Below are 19,598 nucleotides of genomic sequence, written 5' to 3' on the forward strand. Positions count from 1 at the left end.
ATTGAATTTTCACTTGCTAAAATGCAATGAAGTGTGTATGTCCCAAATACAAACAGCTGTACGTATATATTGGGTTTTAACCTATCATTCCACTCAGCTAAGGGCAACATGTTCCAACAGTACAAGGCATATCCAGGTGATGCAACAGGTTCCTCTGCTGACAGGTTGCCCTTTGTGCCAGCACAATGTCCTACCCTTAGCTAAGACTTCAGCACACTTCTTACACTTGAAGGTATCACATTTTCTCTAACACCTAGAACGGGGAGGTGTTTTACATCCATTGAGAGCTGATTGTGAAACCTTCTTGTTTGAGATCAAGGGAGAATTACATGGTGCATGTTGGTATGATGTAAGATCAATTTTTATCAAGGAGCAGGAAGAGTAAGACCTTAGATGAAATATTAAAATGGTACTTTCAGACCTGCTGGGCTTCCTTCCCATTGGCCTTCTTACTGCTTGCTGAAGTCTATACTGACAACTGTGCCAGAAGATCCATATAGGGATATACTTCTGGGCTTGGATCCAACAGAGGATTTCTATAGACTGGGGAGGGGGGTGGATTTTAGCCAGTTCCTCCCTTCTGCTGCATACCTCCAAGTGCCCCAGTTGGGCAGCAGCGGGAAGGGAAGGTGAGGAAATTGCACTCCGTGGTCAGCCCTTCTCTGCACAGAAATTGCTAGCAGATCCAAGCCTGTGAAGTGAAAAGGCTAAAATAGTTGGGGGAGAAATGGTTTGAATCTCAGCTGACTGCCAAAGTTTTCTGTTCTGCAGCTTGAATCTACGGTTATGCCATATCTACAGATTTTGTCTGAATTCAGAGAAGGCATACGACAAATTGCCCGAGACAAGAAAGGTAAGTTTTAAACGCTTACAAATAGAGGTTGACCAAAATGTGCAGGCTTCTTACAAAACAAATGCCTTCTTTGTACCCTCCTTTGCCTTTCCCTCACCCACCTCTTTTGCTTATTACCTCATTCAAACCACACCCACCCACACACTTCATAGCTCTTGAGAGATTTGGGAGACAGCACAGAACATTGTACTTGCTTTGTGCTCTAATCCAGAACCATCTTGTTTGTGAGCAGGTTTCTAGGTTTCATAGAGGCCCAGATACTTCAGTGGGGTATGCTTTTGGAATACTTTACTTATATATATTGGCAATCACTTTCTCTTTATAGTTGCTGAAACTGGTGTGTTTGCTCCAAGCTTATATAGATTTACTTAGAAAGTAGGCCTTTTTTAGTTATAACTTTCTGGGTCAAAAGAACACTTAATGCCATTCTGTAGAGATTTGAATAGCGAAGATTTGAAATGACTACTGCTGAAAGTTAAAAGAGAAAGTGCCAAAGTAGGACTACACCTGAACATCAAGAAGACAAAAGTAACGACTACAGGAGACTTACACAACTTTAAGGTTGACAATGAGGAAATTGAAATTGTTGAAGACTTTCTATTCCTTGACTCCATCATCAACCAAAAGGGAAACTGCAGCCAAGAAATCAGAAGGAGATTGAGACTGGGAAGGGCAGCCATGAAGGAACTAGAAAATATTCTGAAGTGTAAGGATGTGTCACTGGCCACCAAGATTAAGTTAATTCATTCCATCATATTCCCTATTACTGTGTATGGGAATGAAAGCTGGATATTGAAGAAAGCTGATAGGAAGAAAGTAAATTCCTTTGAAATGTGGTGTTGGAGGAGAGTGTTACGGATACTGTGGATGGCCAAAAAAACAAATCAGTGGGTTATAGATCAAATCAAGCCTGAACTGACCCTAGAAGCTAAAATGACTAAACTGAGCCTATTGTATTGTGGTCACATTATTTTTTTATTTTTTATTTTATTAGCATATATAAATACAATTACAATTCACAAACATGTAAACAAACAATATAAGACTATCAGACAAGACAAAAACAATTAAAAAAACGGAAAACTGTCCTTGCCGCACTTATGGTCGGTGGCTTAGTATTCTTGTAAACAAATAGATAAATATACAAGTATAAGAGAAGTACAATTACGAATTAGATGGTTAATACAATTAGGAGTGAGAGAAAAAAATTAATAATAATAATATTAAATTTTTAAAAAGGTAGAGGAAGGGTTGTTATAACTTTAATTCATTTCCCATAATCTTTGAAATGGTTTGGATATATGTTGAATTTCTTTCTGGTTTGTATATGAGATGAAGTCATGCCATGTTTCATGAAAATTCAATATGTTGGCCTTACCTTTGATAACTCTAAGTTGATGTGTTAATTTTTCTGCCATGGCTATTTGCCACAGTTCAGAATACCAAGAGCGTAACGTTAAGAGTTCTGCTGTTTTCCAATTTCTTGCTATAACCTTTCGAGCAGCCACTAACATGAACATTAACATGAACAAAATCCTTTAGATTTTGCTCTTTGGTTATGCTCCCCCCGTATTGATAGTAAGGCCAATGCAGGTGTAACACATATGTTTTGACGTGTGATTTTTGAAATTTCTGCAAAGATTTCCCTTTAAACCTGAGATACTAACGGGCATGTCCACCACATATGTATATAATCGCCAGGTTGTTGACACTTTCTCCAGCATTCCAGATTGTGAACATTTCTTATTCTTGCTAGACGTATTTTGGTCACATTATGAGAAGACAAGAGTCACTAGAAAAGACCATCATGCTAGGAAAAGTTGAGGGCAGCAGGAAAAGAGGAAGACCCAACAAGAGATGAATGGACTCAATAAAGGAAGCCACAGCCCTCAATTTGCAAGATCTGAGCAAGGCTGTCAAAGATAGGACATATTGGAGGACTTTGATTCATAGGGTCACCATGAGTCGGAAGCGACTTGACAGCACTTAACACACACAGACAGAGAGATTAGTTAAAACCAGTTTTCTGTGTGTTGACAGAAAAATACCTATAATTTTCTATCCTTTTGGAAATGAGATTTTCTTCTGGCTGCATAATAGGAATTGTACTGTAGTATGTCAGATGCTGATGCATTTCCTTACTATTGGTTGTACTTATTAATATATAGAGAGCTGGTGCTTATGTTGGCACATGTGATTCCCTCCTGTGACACAGCTGTGTGTATTTTTGACTGAGGGGCAAAATGTTTTTACCTCCTGTGAAACTCTGAGGGAGAGAGTGGTTTCTTTCTCTTGTTTCCTGAAGGCATTGTTCAGCCTCATTATATCTATTCAGGAAACTTCCCCCCCCCCCAGTGGAATTAGAGTGAGTTATAACAAAGTGTTCATTCAGATATTGTTGACCAAGCTGTATTGCTTTCTAGCAGAAGGGCCTTAATTGTGGGATATTAAAATGCTATACAAGCAAAAGTTCTTTTCTGCATTGTACGAGATGAGCAGAGACCGGAAACCCTGAGAATAGCACTGGTCATTTTTAACAGGGAATTTACTTCCTTTTTGAATGTTCTAGTGGTAACATGCAGTGAAAGAAAAGTACAAGAAATGTTTGATAGCTGTACACTGGAAAAAACTATTTCAGATGAAACCTTTTCAGGAAATGCCAGTAAGCTTTTTAGCTCCATCCTTTGAGATACTAGTTCATATCATGAACCCTCAGAGTACTTGGCTGTAATTGCTGAGGGAGCTACACTGATGTCCTCTTCAGTTCATACTATAAAACCTTTTACTACAGAATCCAAAGAGAATTGGCTCGTCAGCACAATGCTCTTCTTCCCTCTCTTTTCTATGCTCTTTGTACTCTACCCCTCTCTTGTGCAGTTTGCTCTGCCAGAGACGGAGAATCGTTTCCCAAGTCTCAGGGACTCCTTGCTTAGCATTTTTTTTAAAGCGTGAGAGTAATTTTAGCTCTTATCAAAGCAATTTCTAAGAAGGGATCTAGGTCTGTGCTGTCTTCACTTTTAGCATTGTTCTACATTGTCAGCAGGTTAACATTTTTGCATTGGAATGGATCTGGCAGGGAGCACAATTGTCCCTGTTTAAATTGCCTCATGCTGGTAAGAAGAAACCCACTTCCTTGTACCACCTCAGCTATTTGGTTTCTGTGTCTTGAACCGTACAGTTAACCAATCATGATTTCAAGTACACTTTCAGAGTCTTACTACTATTAATCCTGACCCTCTGCCTTAGCCTTAATTTCTCCTGGGCTACTTGCCAGAATTTGGCTTCGTTGCCAAGGGCTTCTTCCGGTGATCCCTCAGAAGCAGCCTTGGCTTAAGACTAGATGCATGCTTCTCCAGGTCTCTGGTCCGCTAGTTGACAGTATTGCTGAGAATAAGATATGTTTGGAGATTAGAGGCAGGCACTCTGAAGGTGGAGGCCAGGATTGCTCTTTCTTCCATTCTCCTCTGGCTGAAAGTACATTGGGCCACAGAAGGGCTCTTTCCGCTACTCCGCAGTGACAACTTTAAATCCAGGTGGTGGCAGTCAACTATAGGGAGAATCAACAGCCTAGGCTTTGCCCCTGTGACTCTGCTGGAGTTGAGCAGGGAGCGGGCACAGCAGGAAATCAAGCAAAGGCTATTTGACACTAAATGCCAAATAGACCTCTCGAACTCCCAGCATTTATGGCACCCGACAGGTCTAGATTTGTCCTAGCACCAGCGGAGTATTTATCCCTGCTAGAGGTGAATAAATATAGGAGGGCCTTTACGCTGGCAAGATGTGCAGCCCTACCTTCAGAGATTTTAGAAGGCAGATATAAGAAGGTACTGAGATCAGAGAGACTCAGCCCCTGCAAGTTGGGAGAAATAGACACAGTCAAACATGCTTTCCTTAAGTGTCATTTAATGAGGAAGCTAGACTAAAGTTCATAGTTCCCTCACTTAAAAAAACTACTGCTAGCTCTGAAGAGGGAAAAACCAAGTACTTACTTTGGGAGGGGGGTGCCTCCGTCACAAAGCAGGTTGCTAAATTTTGTGCATTCATTTGCAAGACTCGCTCATAGAGTGGGCCTCGGAAACTTAAATGAATATTAACCTTTTAACTTCTTGCTATGTAAGGAATTTTATATTGTTATTATGAGTATGCCAGGTGCCTTATAACTTTGTATTTTATAAGAGTATATATTTATTGCTGTCTGGCTGGTGCCATATCAATAAACATTTACATTTATATGGAGTTTGCTTCTCAGCCCTTCAACTGTATTAGCTTATTTCCCTTTAAAACAGTGGTTCCCAACCTTTTTTGACCAGGGACCACTAGGACTTTTTTGTTCGGTGCAGGGACCCCAAGGTTCAAAATAAAAATTCCAAGAATTTGAAAATAAACTTTAATCATAACTGTTAGTTAAACATTAAACTTAGAATAATATTTGAATATATATTTTTATAATAGAGAACTTGTAATTGAAAATATTAATGTATTATGAGTTTATAACTTTGTTTCGCGGACCTTAATTTAGTTCTCGTGGACCCCTGGGGGTCCACAGACCCCAGGTTGGGAACCAGTGCTTTAAAAGGTGACTTTCAGCAGTTGGTTCTACAGAAATCGAAACTCGCCGCTTCGTAAATACATTGGCTGCAACTGAAGCTCTTTTCCCATATGCGCAAAGAGTTGTGCGCATGTGGTTAGTGTGTGTCGCACCACTAACAGACTTGGGCAAGAAACCCCAAACAGCATACAAACAAGGATAAAAGAACATGAAAGATACTGCAGACTTGGCCAACCTGAGAAATCAGCAGTGGCTGAACATGGACAGACCCAAACAGGACACAGGGTCTTATTCCAAGACACTGAAATACTGGACAATTCTACCAACTATTTTGTCAGATTGCACAGAGAAGCCATTGAAATTCATAAACATCAGCACAACTTTAACAGAAAAAAAGGGAGTTTAAGAATGAATAAGGCTTGGCTTCCTGTCCTGAAAACCTCCAGACTAACTAAGACTACAGTCCACAATAGCCATGCAGATTAGCCTTGAATTGCACATGTTAACAGATCACTTCAGGATACAATGGTTCTACATTAACATACCACACCCTCATTAGCACATTATCTTGATACTTACAGGACAATGATTTGCACATTACCTTTAATACTTTGCAGGACAATGACTCAGTTCAAACCCAACCCCCTTCTGACTATATATTACTCTTCCTACACAACTGACACTGAGAGACACTGTCCTTCAGTGTTACTCCTCTGAAGATGCCTGCCACAGCTGCGGGCGAAACGTCAGGAAAGAAAATACCAAGACCACGGTTACACAGCCCGGATAACCTACAAGAACCAATAAACCCCAAACAATTCATAGATCAGAAGTATCTGGCAGTCCAGCCGGAAGAGTGGAGCAGCTGTTCTGAATCAGATACAAAAAAGCCTGGCTTTTCACAGGAATCTGGCACATGACCTTTTCTGGATGGTTGCCACTGTTACTGAAAGCTTCTGTCTGGTGTGTCTCTGAAAGCACTCAGCTGGCATACAAGCTGTCCTGAAGTCGTGCATGGGGTCGCAGTATTAACTCTTCAGGAGGTGTTCGATAATATTCTTCTCCCATAATATGGGGGGATTGAACACAAATTTCATATCTCCCCCAGCTGCTCAACTTGCAACTAGTAAATATTTGTAATACAAACAGGCATCTCTGCAGGGTTAGGACTGAGAATACTTCTCTTGCAAAGCATATCCAGATTTTTCTCACCTGTTCTTACGATTCCTTTTCTGGTGGTGGTAGTGGTGTGGGTGTTTTTTTTTTTAAAGGCAAAATTCTGATCTTTGATTTAACACATCAGCCTTTTTACTAGGGATGATTATGGGTCATGGTCAGACAGGCTGTTGGAAGGACTTTGAACCCATATTAAATCACTGCAGATAGGTTAGCATCTCCACATATGAAGAGAACACATGAACACATGAATCTGCCTTATACTGAATCAGACCCTTGGTCCATCAAAGTCAGTATTGTCTACTCAGACCGGCAGTGGCTCTCCAGGGTCTCAGGCCGGGGTCTTTCACATCACCTCTTTGCCTAGTCCCTTTAACTGGAGATGCTGGGGATTGCACCTGGGACCCTGCATGCCAAGCAGATGGTCTACCACTGAGCTACTGCCCCTCCCCTACACTTTAGCTACAATGGGCTAAAGGCCAAGTCATGCAGTAATTTTTCATAGGCTGAAGCACTCTTAAGCATATTTACCTGCAAGGAAGACTCACTGAAATCAGGATGATTTATATCCAAGTAAATTTGCCTGGGGTTGGGTTGCTATAATTGTATGCATATGATCCTAGGCGCAGTCTCTGGTGTCTCCAGTTGAAGGGTCCTGCCTAGCCAGGTTGGGTGAAAACCTTGGTCTGAGACTTAAGAAGACTGCTGGTGGTCAGAGAAGGCAGCAATGGCAATTCCCCACTTCCCTACTTTCCTGTTTCTGCTCTTAGCTAGTAACAGACTGTACATTCTTTGACCATAAGCTATTTATACAGTATATGTAGAATAAAAACGCTAAACTGGATGTCTTTTTCTCCTCATGGTGTTGTCTTTTTAAAAGGACGCATTAATATTAACATGTGAGATACCGTGTTTCCCCAAAAATAAGACACTGTCTTATATTTATTTTTCCTCAAGAAGACACACTATGGCTCATTTTCAGGGGATGTCTTATTTTTATTAAGTATGGTACAACAATCTACATTTATTCAAAGATAGTTAAGTCGTTTTCTTAACTAAACCTGCTCGATGGGAAATGAACCCCTCTGCAGTAGACACCTGAGCTGACGCCGCCAAGCCGAAGCTGCCCACCGAAAGCCGGGCGGCATTGCCCTGCAGAGCACTTCTGGCGTATGTGGGTTCGGTATCGCAGGCTACTTTCTCACAGAGAGCCTGGAGAGTTTCCCCAGGTCCCCCTCACCCGTTTTACAGTCACACAGAACTGAACCTGCATGCATCTGGTCCCCTCCTTGCAACTTAATACTGAGAGACAGAAATGCCCCCGGTTTTCCCCCCATCCCGAACACAATTCCCCCCCCCCTTTTAAACAGATGGTGAAGGGAAGCATCTGCAGACGGAGAAAAGAAGCCGTTTTTACCTGATGAGGCAGTCCTCGCTCTTCTTCCTTTGGTTCTCATCCAAACCCCACTGGGTCAGGAAGGTGGAGAGGGAAGCTGCCCGATTCCTGAATTGTACTGATTTAAGGCTCGCCGCCAAGATCTGGCTTTGTTCCATCGCTGGCGAGCGCCCCGATCCTCCTCATAATCCCCACCTTCCCCCGACGATACGATTCTCTCCCGGAGGGTGGGCGGGCAAGCAAGGGGGGTCTTCCAGAGCCTCTGTCCCCTGGTCATTCAACCCAGACGTGCCAAGAGCAGAGGTGATTTCCAAAGCCTCTTTTGTTTGGGGGGTGCGCAGGGAATCAAACCTCTCCCCACCCCCACCCCCCGCCAAAGATCCCGAATGGCGAAGGGGCTGAGTCAGTGCAAGGCACGGCCCGCAGACCCCGAGGTTCCCATCTCCCCAAAGCGCGAGCTGTTGGATTTCAACCGGGGGGCTGCGGCGGCGGCGGCAGCACGCAGCGTCGCCCGCCTCGAACAGCCGCTTACCACTCCGTGCCGGTACGTTGCATAGCCACACCTATCACCATGTCTTATTTTCGGGGTATGGCTTATATTGTGCAAATGCTTAGAAATCCTGCTACGGCTTATTTTATGGGTATGTCTTATTTTCGGGGAAACACGGTAGTTATCAGAGATCTGCATCAAACCTGGGAAAAGGTGGTTTCACTTCGTATAAAATGTCCACTAAAACAGACGCGGGCCTTTTCTCCCCCTTTGTAACGTAGTGTCTGAAGTTCTGCAGCTTTGTGATTCTCTTCGGGACGATGTCCTTCCTGAGCATGGAGTTCGCTTTGAAGATCATGAAGGTAATTAAACTGCTGATTTAATACTTGACAGAGTGAAGTAGGAAGACATAGGAGCCAAGTGATAGAGACTTGGCTAAGGCAAGTCAGTGGTTGAATTAGTCTTCTGTGGCACACTGTCTATGTGTTCCCAATACAGAAGCTCCTTCATAAAGGAAGTGCAGAGGTCTGGAACCCAAGCCAGGCAGCACTCCACGGATTATCAAGAACAAGACTGTGTGTTACCAATTTAATGTTTTTGCTTATCTATAGCATATGAAAAAAAGAACAGTGACACATTCAGTCCTTTCTTTTTCTATGACTCCCTAGGTCTCCCAACTGTGGTCAAGCTAGTGGACAGAGACACATTATTGAAAGAAAGAGAAGAAAAGAAAAAGGTTTACAGTCTAATGTTTTTTTCCCCTCTCCTTCAAGCTGGTCTTGGCTGTATGCTTAATTTTGTCAAGTATCAATGGATGGCCCCACACCTACACTCACTGGAGCTGGAAAAAAACCCATGAGTTCTGTGTCCTTCGGCAGCCTCATCTCATGGATGCAGTCTTTACTGGAGGTCTTCAGCTTACCAGGCCTCACCTGCCTGGTAGAAGCCTTCTGGCACCAGGCCCAGACACGAGACCCAGGAGGCTCTTTCCACACAGTCAGTATCCCTGGCCCTTTCTTTCCTTTCGGACCATGCCCTTTCTTCACATTTAGAGTTTCTGACTAAAAAAAAAAGTGGATTCTTGTTCATGTGTTTGTCCTCTGTAGAGTTTGTCTGTCTGCAAGGTTCATAAAAAGATATGCAAATTATGTTAATTACAGGTAACAAAGGCTGTTACCGCACTAGGTATTCTCAGCGATGTATTAAGAGTTTGAAACTGTTATAAAAAATACTGTTCGCACTTTCTATGTATTCCCACTGATGTATTAAGAGTTTGAAACTGTTATAAAAAATACTGTTCGCACTTTGTTTGGTCCCTGTAGCTGTGAAGACGTCTTCCAACCATTTTTAGCCGTGGCATCCAAAAACCCTTTTAAAGCTATGTTTTTTATAACATTTCCAAACTCTTGATACATCGCTGGGAATACCTAGTGCGGTAACAGCCTAAGTTGTGAGTTAGCTATATCTTCAGGACACAGAGATCTCTGTTAGCCCTCAAAGGTTATCATCTTTGTTGGAGCTTAGAATGCTTGTTCGCCTAGAATTGGGGTTCCCAACCTTTTTGAGCCTGTGGGCTCCTTTGGAATTCTGGCATAGCATGGTGGGCACGGTCACAAAACGGCTGCTGCAAAATGGCTGCTGCAGGAGACACAGCCAGCCATAATATGGTTGCTGCAGCTTACCTTCAGTTACACAGTAAAGATCTTTGTGTTGTGGTGGCAGCTGCTGCCTAAGCGACATTTTTTTAAAATCTGCCCAGCCAATCAGAAACCTTGCTAACCAAAAGACCCACTTGACCGTGCCCACTTTCTAAAAAACACTTGGTACACGCCAGCAAAGGGGTTGGCAGGAGCAGTGGCGCCCATGAACGCCAAGTCAGGGACCCCTACCTATATGTATCCTGAACAGTGCAATAATATCTTGATTTAGCAGTTCTTTCCTTATAAATCTTGAAGCTACTGCTTCACTAACCTGGAAGCTAAGGTTTGTATTGCATTAGGGCAGTGGTTCTCAACCTTTTTTGCTCCATTCCCCCCCTTTCACCATTGTTCAGACTATAATTCCCCCCTTCCCACTCTGGCTCAAAATTAAAAGCAAACTACAATTTTACAGATCATAAATAATCTATAGGACATCACACTTTGCTGAACAGTGGTCCCAATTCCCCCCACCCCCCCTCCAGAACACTAAAATTCTCCCCCGGGGGGAATTCCCCCCCCTTGTTGAGAACCCCTGCATTAGGGTATGCACTAGCACATAGGCACAATGAACAGAGCTGATGTTTGTAATTCCTCCTAACTTCCAAAGATCATTTGCTCTGGATAGAACTGTGCCCAACTAACACTTTGCTTAGATTCCTGATGTATAGAAACATGACCATGGAGGACTTACTAACACAGAGGTTGGCAAACTGCTGCTCCCGAGCCGCATGCAGCTCTTTGGCCCGTTGAGTGCGGCTCTCCGAACTTGGTTCGGAGCCCCTGCTCTTGCGCCTGCTTGCGCCGGCAGCCGGGCTGCGGAGCCGGCGCACCTGAGAGAGAGAGAGAGAGAGAGAGAGAGAGAGAGAGAGAACAGGCGAGTGGGTGCACTGTCTCTCCCCCCCCCCGCCGTGGAGAATGGCCGGGTCCCCCTTTCCCTTTCCCTCAATGGTTGGGAGGTCCCCTCCCCTCTAGCTGCGCGATTGCTGGGCGGGCGGCTCGGCGGTTCCTGGCCCGTCCCGCCCGCTTATCAGCTGTTGGGCGGGGCGGGCTTCCTTTGGTAGACCTGGCCTCCGGATGAGTCCCATTGGGAGGCCATGTCTACTCACTGGCTTTCTTGGCGGTAGACCTGGACTCCGAGGAGGGGAAAAAGTCCCCCTTCAGAGGCCAGGTCTACCAATTGGCTTCTATGGGCCTCTGGAGGCCAGGTCTACCAATAGGCTTTTTTGGCGGTAGACCAGGCCTCCAGACGAGGACTCCGGACGGGGAGGGGGAAATTGTACTTACAATTTAATTTTTATCAATAAATAAGATCACTATTAAGTATGATATCAAGTTTTATTCAGTGTACCTATAGTTTAATTAAGACTTAAAACTTTAATTAAAGTTTATTAAGTTAATAAACAGTGTACCTACCTATATAGTTTAAGTTTAAGAAATTTGGCTCTCAAAAGAAATCTCAATCGTTGTACTGTTGATATTTGGCTCTTTTGACTAATGAGTTTGCCGACCCCTGTACTAACAGAACACATCACTTATGAATGATGTATCTTTTTGATGAGAATGCTGCTCTTCAACTTGATTTTCTATAGATTGAAGAAGAGAAGAAAAGGAAAAAAGAAGCAGCCACTAGAAAGAAACAAGAACAAGAGGTAAATAACCAAATAGTTTTAAAACATGTGCTTTGAATGGCTGGAGTAATTTGCCAGAGTTGTTGGGCAAAAGAGGAAACACTTGGAGCTTTCTTTTCAGCTGTGGTGTAATTTGGCTCTGGTGCAAATGCAATGCTCTGCTTGTAGTTAATCGATGCCTTTTTGTGTCGGGCTCTTTCAAGAGGGAACCGGGTGTTTGGCTGCTAACCCCAAAGGGGTGGGCTGCTCGACTGAATGAGATCGCTGTGACTTCACCATGCAAAACTCTTTCTTCTGTCGCAGCCTCAGAGCTTGGATGCGCAGCAGAATCCCCCGTCTCACCCAGGCCTTTTTGTGCATCACCAACATACACTTTCACCGTCCCCTAGAAACCCTTTCTGTTGTTTCCAGCTGCACCGTCAGCATTGCTGGGCTGCTGCCTTCCACACAATGGCCAGGCATTTATTTATTTGTTTGTTTGTTGGATTTTTAGGCCACCCTTTCCTGACCACGTCAGGCTCAGAGCGGCTTACAACCATTTAAAACCATTTTAACCAATCGTCACACATATAGTGCTGCACTGTGAATTTTATGATGAAATCAGAATACTATTTGCCCTCTGCTCGGCAGCTCTTTCTTCCATCTTGAGCTGCTTGCAGAAACTGGATTCTGGAAGTACTATAATAAGAGCACATAGGGTGTGCTCACCTCTATACCTAGGTCTAAACTTGCCGCAATCCCTCCCAATGTACTTTGATTTTCTGATAATCCCGCGAAACCGATGATTATTTATGTTGACTAGACTGAATGCCATCCCGTCAGGGGAGTTAATAGGTCGTTTAAACAGGGTGTCTTACTGTGAGAGAGTATGTCGGTATGTCGGTATGGCTGGCACTGGTTTGGCAATGGAATCCAGCACAAGGTGGAAGTGACCGTCCACAGCGGATTCCCCTGTGAAACCTCCCCCACCCCCTTCCAGTCACTTTCATGGAGGTTGCAGTAGTGCCAGCATCTTGGCTATATTGAGGTGTGGCTCAGTGGTAGAGCATCTGCTTGGCATACAGAAGGTCCCAGGTTCCATCCCCGCGTCTCCAGTTAAAGGGACCAGGAAGCAGGTGATGTGAAAGACCCCTGCCTGAGACCCTGGAGAGCCGCTGCTGGTCTGAGTAGACAATACTGACTGATGGACTGAGGGTCTGATTCAGTATAAGGCAGCTTCATGTGTTGGTTCTGGCCAAAAAGACACTCTTCAGCATTCCTTGTTTAGCTGTGACTTGCCCAACGAGGCTAGACACAGATGGATAAAGCCTTTTATTCAGGAATCTGTCTCTGAACTGGATAGTCTGAGGGATTCTTTTAGCAGGGGTGGGTTTTAATACTACATTGGCAGTCGCCAAATTTCTTTCCCAGTCAGTTAAGATTAAAAAATGCTAATTTCCTTATGGGTTATTTAGATAGTTCCTCTTTCCCCCCCTTTTTTTTTTGGTCTCAGTGGGACATTGTTCAGGGCTGAATTGGCCATATGAACAGTATCATTAAAGTAAGTAAAGTATTTCCACTCTGCTTTCTCATTTTAAGCATCTGAACTTTTTTCTGGGGTGTACGGAGTTAGCCATGGGCAAAACTATTGCTTAAGGATAGGGAGGCTGCCTTATCCCATGCAATGGCAAAATTCTGCTTTTTAGCCATTAAGAAGAGAAACACGCTCATAAATAAGGAGGTGGATTAATGGTCTTATATACACAGTATTGTAGCTGAGGTTCACATAATTCGCTTATGACAGCTATATAGTTATCCTTGGCTTATTTATTCAATCGGGGTTTTTAGTTTTTGATTTTATACAGTTTTTCTCTTTTTTTTATAACAATTGTAATTTGTGTATATGCTGGTCTTTGACTGTGACAATAAAGATTGATTGGTTTTAACCAGTCCACAGTTTAAAGTTAAGGACTATACACAAAGTTTACATGCTTACAGCCTTTTGCTGCACTCAGTTGACCCCCTTTCCAAAGGCAAATGATGGCTTAATATGAATCTATAATAGCAGTTGCTTCTTGAACCTTCGCAATGCTCATTTAGCAGATAGTTTCATGGTCATGAAATTCACAGCATGATAGACTGTTCTGAACAAAATTCTGTTAAGGAATATCTTAGTTAGGGTGGCTTGTTATTTTATTAAATGCCTGCCTTCTGTTGCTGACCCAACGGGGCATTTGGTTCTCAAGATTTAATCTACTCCTGCTTCACTTATTAGTCCAAGACACTCTAATTACAACTGCAGAAAACTGAGCACTAGAAGCAGATGTCTTTCTGGTAGCCTGGACTTTGTACTTCTGCATATGGTCTGAATAATAAAGTGCAGAGAACTAGACCCCCAACTTGAAAAATACCTCCAAATTGAACTACTGAATAAAGCTCTGGTAGATCCTTCAGCAATATTGCATCTGATGAAGTGGGTTCTAATCAATGATAGCTCATGCTGAAACAACACTGTATGAGTCTTTATGGTGCCACTCCTGTTTATTTTTTGGTGCAACAGACTAAAAATGGTAAAGGTCCCCTGTGCAAGCACCGGGTCATTCCTGACCCATGGGGTGATGTCACATCCCGACATTTTCTAGGCAGACCTTGTTTACGGGGTGGTTTGCCAGTGCCTTCCCCAGTCATCTTCCCTTTACCCCCAGCAAGCTGGGTACTCATTTCACCGACCTCAGAAGGATGGAAGGCTGAGTCAACCTTGAGCCGGCTACTTGAAACCAACTTCCATTGGGATTGAACTCAGGTCGTGAGCAGAGCTTGGACTGCAGTACTGCAGCTTGCCACTCTGCACCACGGGGCTCCTCACAACAGAGTAACACAGCTACATTTCTGGAATTATTTACAGTTGAAGTGAGTTTTCATGCTGTTATGGACAGCGTGCTTACAGGTCTGACTGCCTGGAACATTCTGTTAAGACTTAGAGCAGGGCTATCAAACATAATGCCTGTGGGCCGGATCCGGCCCCTTGAGAGCTCTTCTCTGGCCCACAAGGCAGCCACCCACACACACACACACACTCGATCAGGGCTTGGCAAGGCCTGACATTTATGTCATATCCAGCCCTTGTAACAATTGAGTTCGACACCCCTACATTAGAGCTTATAATGAAGTGGGACTATAAAACAGTCCTAGAGACCCCCTTTCCAGTTGGTATCACTGGATTGTGAACTGTGCTTGAGAACCTTTTCAGAAGCCGAGGAAGTGACAGTGGTAGAGTTATTTCTAGCATCAAACACATTTTGAGATATATCACTGGGCATTATTTCATTTTAATTAACTATGGATCTTCTTTTTTTTAAAAACACACAGAACTTGAACTTGCAAAATTTGCAGACTGATGAAGAAATAGCCATTACTTCAGTCGTTTTTCCTGGTGTGCATGGAGTTCCAAACAAAGACATTGAGAGAAGATTCCAGAAGAGTTGAGAGCTTCATGTAGTGTGAATAAGCAGGCAACTAGGAAAGAGATTTCAATAAAACCAAATCTTCTTGACTTTCAACTGGTTTAGTTTCTAAGGTCATGAAGACAAAGTGGTCTTCATATGTACAGCCTCCTTTTTGTGGCACCATTTTGGAGTACATAGGAGATACAAAGATGTATATCTCCTGAGCCTTCCACAGTAAGCCTAATAGTTTATTTTTAGGAAAATATTTTGTGTAGTCCTTTCAATCCATTTAAGAATTACCTACTCAAGCAGCTAGAAAATGTTGCAGAAAACATAGTGCTTTATTGTGGTATTAATTTCTTCCAGAGGATAATACTTATTTTATGTTGCAGGCAGCAAAACTGGCAAAGATGAAAATCCCACCAAGAGAAATGTTTAAATCTGAACATGACAAGTATTCCAAATTTGATGAAAATGTAAGAAATACTTTATTTCTCTTTGTTGAAATCACAATTTCTAGGTCCTTAATGTCTAATGTAGGTCACACTGCCTACAGGTTGGCTACGAGGATTTCCTTTGCATAGTATCCTGTGTAGGCCAAGGAACCTGTCTTCCATATTTGCCCACATGGGGGTGGGGTGAACATCTAAAAGGTCCTTTCCTTGCAAATCAACTGGGACGAGGTCAAGCCTTCCATTCCTATGGTTCATTTCCTAATTTGATATAGACTACATCCTAGGTCCCCATCCCCTTTTCATTACTATCTAGGCTTATGGTTGACTAAGCTTATAAGCATTTAAGTTTTCTACTTATCGATGATGTGTAATACAAGTGAAGAGAGAATTTGATCCCAACTCAGCAGCACCAGCCAACGAAAACATTGTCTTAAGTTACGCAATTAATTATTTCAATATTCCAGGGACTTCCAACCCATGACATGGAAGGCAAAGAACTCAGCAAAGGTCAGACGAAGAAACTAAAGAAACTCTATGAAGCACAAGAAAAACTGTACAAAGAATATCTTCAGATGGTTCAGAATGGAACTGCAAACTGATAACAACTTCTAGGACAGTTCTTATACAAAAGCTGGATCACTTTTGGTTTGGTTGGGGTAATGACTACTGTGCTTCCACTTTTTACAGTGTGCGAGGCTAAAAAGAAAGGGGTTATATATATTTGCCAGTTTAAAATGTCAATAAAATTTTGTTACTTTAAAAACGGTCCATGGAATATGTGTGTGTGATACCAGTTATTAAAGAATAAAAAGTGTGCTAGCTCTAGACATGATACAGTCAGCTACTTGGGTTGCAGTCTTCTTTAATGTATAACCTGAGCCTAGACATAGTTTTACTCAGTCATATGTGTAATGAGACACCTTAGTGTACTCAGGACCCCTGTCTTTAGTCCTTCACAAGTGTAGAGGAGCTGCTAGATTTGAGTCTAGAAGCAACAAGATTTTGAGGGTATGACCTTTCTAGACTCAAAGTTCCTTTTGTCTAGAGAAATCCATTATGATTAGCATAGGTTTCTTCTGCGTGTTTAAATATACTAAGAAAATGCAGCAGCAGAGAAACTAGAAGACCTTAATGAAGAGCAGACTTAATGTTGGTACACTGACAACTACATGTATTTCTTCAGAAGATACACTCTTTAAAATGCATAGGAATGAGGACTTGCTGTTAACAAAAAGTTAAGCTTGCTTAAGTTCCATGGAAATCCTAACTCTGTGAAATCTCATGAAACAGATCAAGAAATGTCCGGTTTTTCCAGAAACCCTCATCTTGCAAAATGGTTACCATTCTCCATAAAGCATTACCTTGTTTTTCCTAGAAATGATATGCCCCTCTTTGATTTTGCTGTGCCCATCTGTCCTACCCATGAGTAGGCTTGTACCTGTAATAGATGACTGATCGGTGAGTGATAGCCCCAGCTCAGATAGTTGATATTATTATCCCTCTGGAGCCTGTGGCAGTATCAGTCATGTTCCGATCCCTTTCTTCACTGTGATTTGGATCGAAAGAAGCAGCACTCGGGAAGTAGCAATAAGTCTTGCCGAGGGGAAAACCAATTCCCATTCTTCCCTGCCCCCCAGTCCCAATATTGCTGTTCATTCAGTTTATCTGGAAGTGATTAAATTGTGATATGTTCAAAAACAGAACCGTGGTAATTGTCTTCATATGAGCTGAAATTTGTGTAACGGAAGCAGTTGATTATATTGCCCTATGGTCTGGCCTCATTCCATGTAGCAGCAATCAAATTGCAGAGTGCTTGCATTCTACATGCCATGAGCTTAATAAAAAAAGACATTACCATTAGGTTTATAATGTTTAATATAACTTTTAAAACTTGTTACAATGCAGCTTCTGAAGTTGCTGAAATTTGCTAAATAGAATCATTTCAGTGGAAGTCAAGATGGCACTTGATTTTTCTCCGCAGTTAAGAGCTGTAAAGAGATGCTAACCAACTGGCTGCATCCGTTCATTGTGACAAACATCTGCTTGTTCATGATGGGTGCAAACATGGCAATTTTTTTTTGCCATGCCTGGGCACTCCCTCACTCTGCTCCTTGCACAGAGTACAAGTGAAAGTGTCCTACTTTGAGAAACCTTGAATCAAACTCCTGTTTGCCTGATCTAGCCAAAGTTAGACTGCTAATAGCCCATTCCTGATAACACGTACTTACGCCAGCAGGGAGGCCCGGGCCACCGGCAAACAAGTGAGGCCGCGACAGCGCGGGGGGTGGGCGGGACAGGGGGAGGAGCCACTGGCTCCCTAACCTGTTTTGGCCCGGTACGCCGGCGCCAGGAATGGTGGTGCTGTGCCTGCTTTTCAGCAGGCACAGCCTCACTGTTCCCTATGGGGCAAAAAGGCCCTCTTGAAAGAAAAAAAGCTGAGAAACGGCTTTTTTTCCTTCAACAGTGTAGGCGAAACTGCTTAGGAAGAGGCGCCACTGTGCCTCTTCCCCGCCGTTCCCCTATGCCATCAGCTCAGGAATGGGCTGTAACTCTTAGTAACGTCAATGGTAGTCTTGAGTTTGCTCTCAAGACCTCTTCCCTTGAAATCAGTGGAATCAGAAGCCCTTAACTTCAGCCTGGACTTGGATCTCATGCAAGAAGGCATTCAAAAACACACTTGATGCAGTGAAATGGCTGAGAATCTGAGCTACAAATCAGGAAGTCCCTGGTTTGAATCTTGCCTCTTTTACAACCTCACCCCAGCACCCCAGCTGCAGTATGAGAGAAAGCATACTAACCCACCTGACAGGCTTATTGGAAGGACTGCAGCAAGCTCATAAGAACATAAAGAAAAGCCATGCTGGATCAGACCAAGGCCCATCAAGTCCAGCAGTCTGTTCACAAAGGGGCAAACCAGGTACCTTTAGGAAGCCCACACAAGATGACTGCAGCAGCATTATCATGCCTGTGTTCCACAGCACCTAATATACTGTGCATGCTCCTCTGATCCTGGAGAGAATAGGTATGCATCATGACTAGCATCCATTTTCACTAGTAGCCATGAATAGCCCTCTCCTCCATGAACATGTCCACTCCCTTCTTAAAGCCTTCCAAGTTGGCAGCCATCACCACATCCTGAGCTTTCGAAACAGTTAACTAAGGATTTAAGGTCACAATGACTACATCTGTTTGTCAGCGCATCAAGGAGAATTTGTTGAAAGGACACCAGCTAGGGCAGCTGTGCTTAGCTTTGCTCAACAGAACCCATGCTCTTAAATAAATGTTAAGCAACCCAGTGCTTCTATTGACATTAGTTTCTGAACCATAAATCCTAGGAGCACACCTGCTTCAATTCATCTGTCCAGAGACCCCATAAATGGCATGCCCTTTTCATGTGGGGTTTGAGACTTTTCCAGGGGAACTTAGAAGAACCAGCCTCCTTCCTGAGAGGCAGCATCTGAAAAGAGGGTGCTTGGCAGGGAAGGGAAACAGTGCTTTGTGACAACAAGAAAAATCGGCTCATCTTTATTTAACAGTAACATTCCGTAGGGCTTGAGTCTCTTGGCACCTTCTCCTATGCTGCAGTGTGAACGAAGTATCAAATTATTGTTGGTGGGAGCTGATGGTCACCGCCTCTCTGCCCTTCAAGACATCATCCTACCGGAAAACAATGTTCCCCGAAGGAAAAGCTCTAAAATTGAAATGCGCAAACACTCTCACCAGCAGAAATTGACTCAGTGTATGTTATCTTCCTTTGGTGTTCCAGTTAAGATGGATTTGGCAAGAGTGGGCAAGGGGCAGGAGCCAAGAATGCCAGCTTTGTGTGTGTGGTGGGCTGTATTATCTGTAGACTTAACACACCAGTCAGGATTCGAAGTTGCTGAGACGTTTTGATTTTCTGCTCTGAGCAAGAACAACCTTCTGTG

At 43.2% G+C, this 19,598-nt stretch overlaps 1 protein-coding gene across 1 annotated transcript in view; it reads left to right on the forward strand.

Annotated features, from left to right (window-relative positions):
* The window catches only part of CARS1 (cysteinyl-tRNA synthetase 1), a 42,563-nt gene extending 26,278 nt beyond the window's left edge, over positions 1–16,285 (forward strand). Inside the window, exons 17-22 of the mRNA XM_056851539.1 lie at positions 772–853; positions 8,746–8,826; positions 9,133–9,200; positions 11,754–11,813; positions 15,610–15,693; positions 16,137–16,285. Coding sequence (XP_056707517.1) covers positions 772–853; positions 8,746–8,826; positions 9,133–9,200; positions 11,754–11,813; positions 15,610–15,693; positions 16,137–16,271 — 510 coding nt within the window. The 3' untranslated portion in view covers positions 16,272–16,285. The remainder of the gene's footprint in view (positions 1–771; positions 854–8,745; positions 8,827–9,132; positions 9,201–11,753; positions 11,814–15,609; positions 15,694–16,136) is intronic.
* The last annotated feature ends 3,313 nt before the right edge of the window (positions 16,286–19,598 follow it).

This window comes from Euleptes europaea, chromosome 6 (assembly GCF_029931775.1).
Source record: "Euleptes europaea isolate rEulEur1 chromosome 6, rEulEur1.hap1, whole genome shotgun sequence".
Taxonomy (NCBI): domain Eukaryota; kingdom Metazoa; phylum Chordata; class Lepidosauria; order Squamata; family Sphaerodactylidae; genus Euleptes; species Euleptes europaea.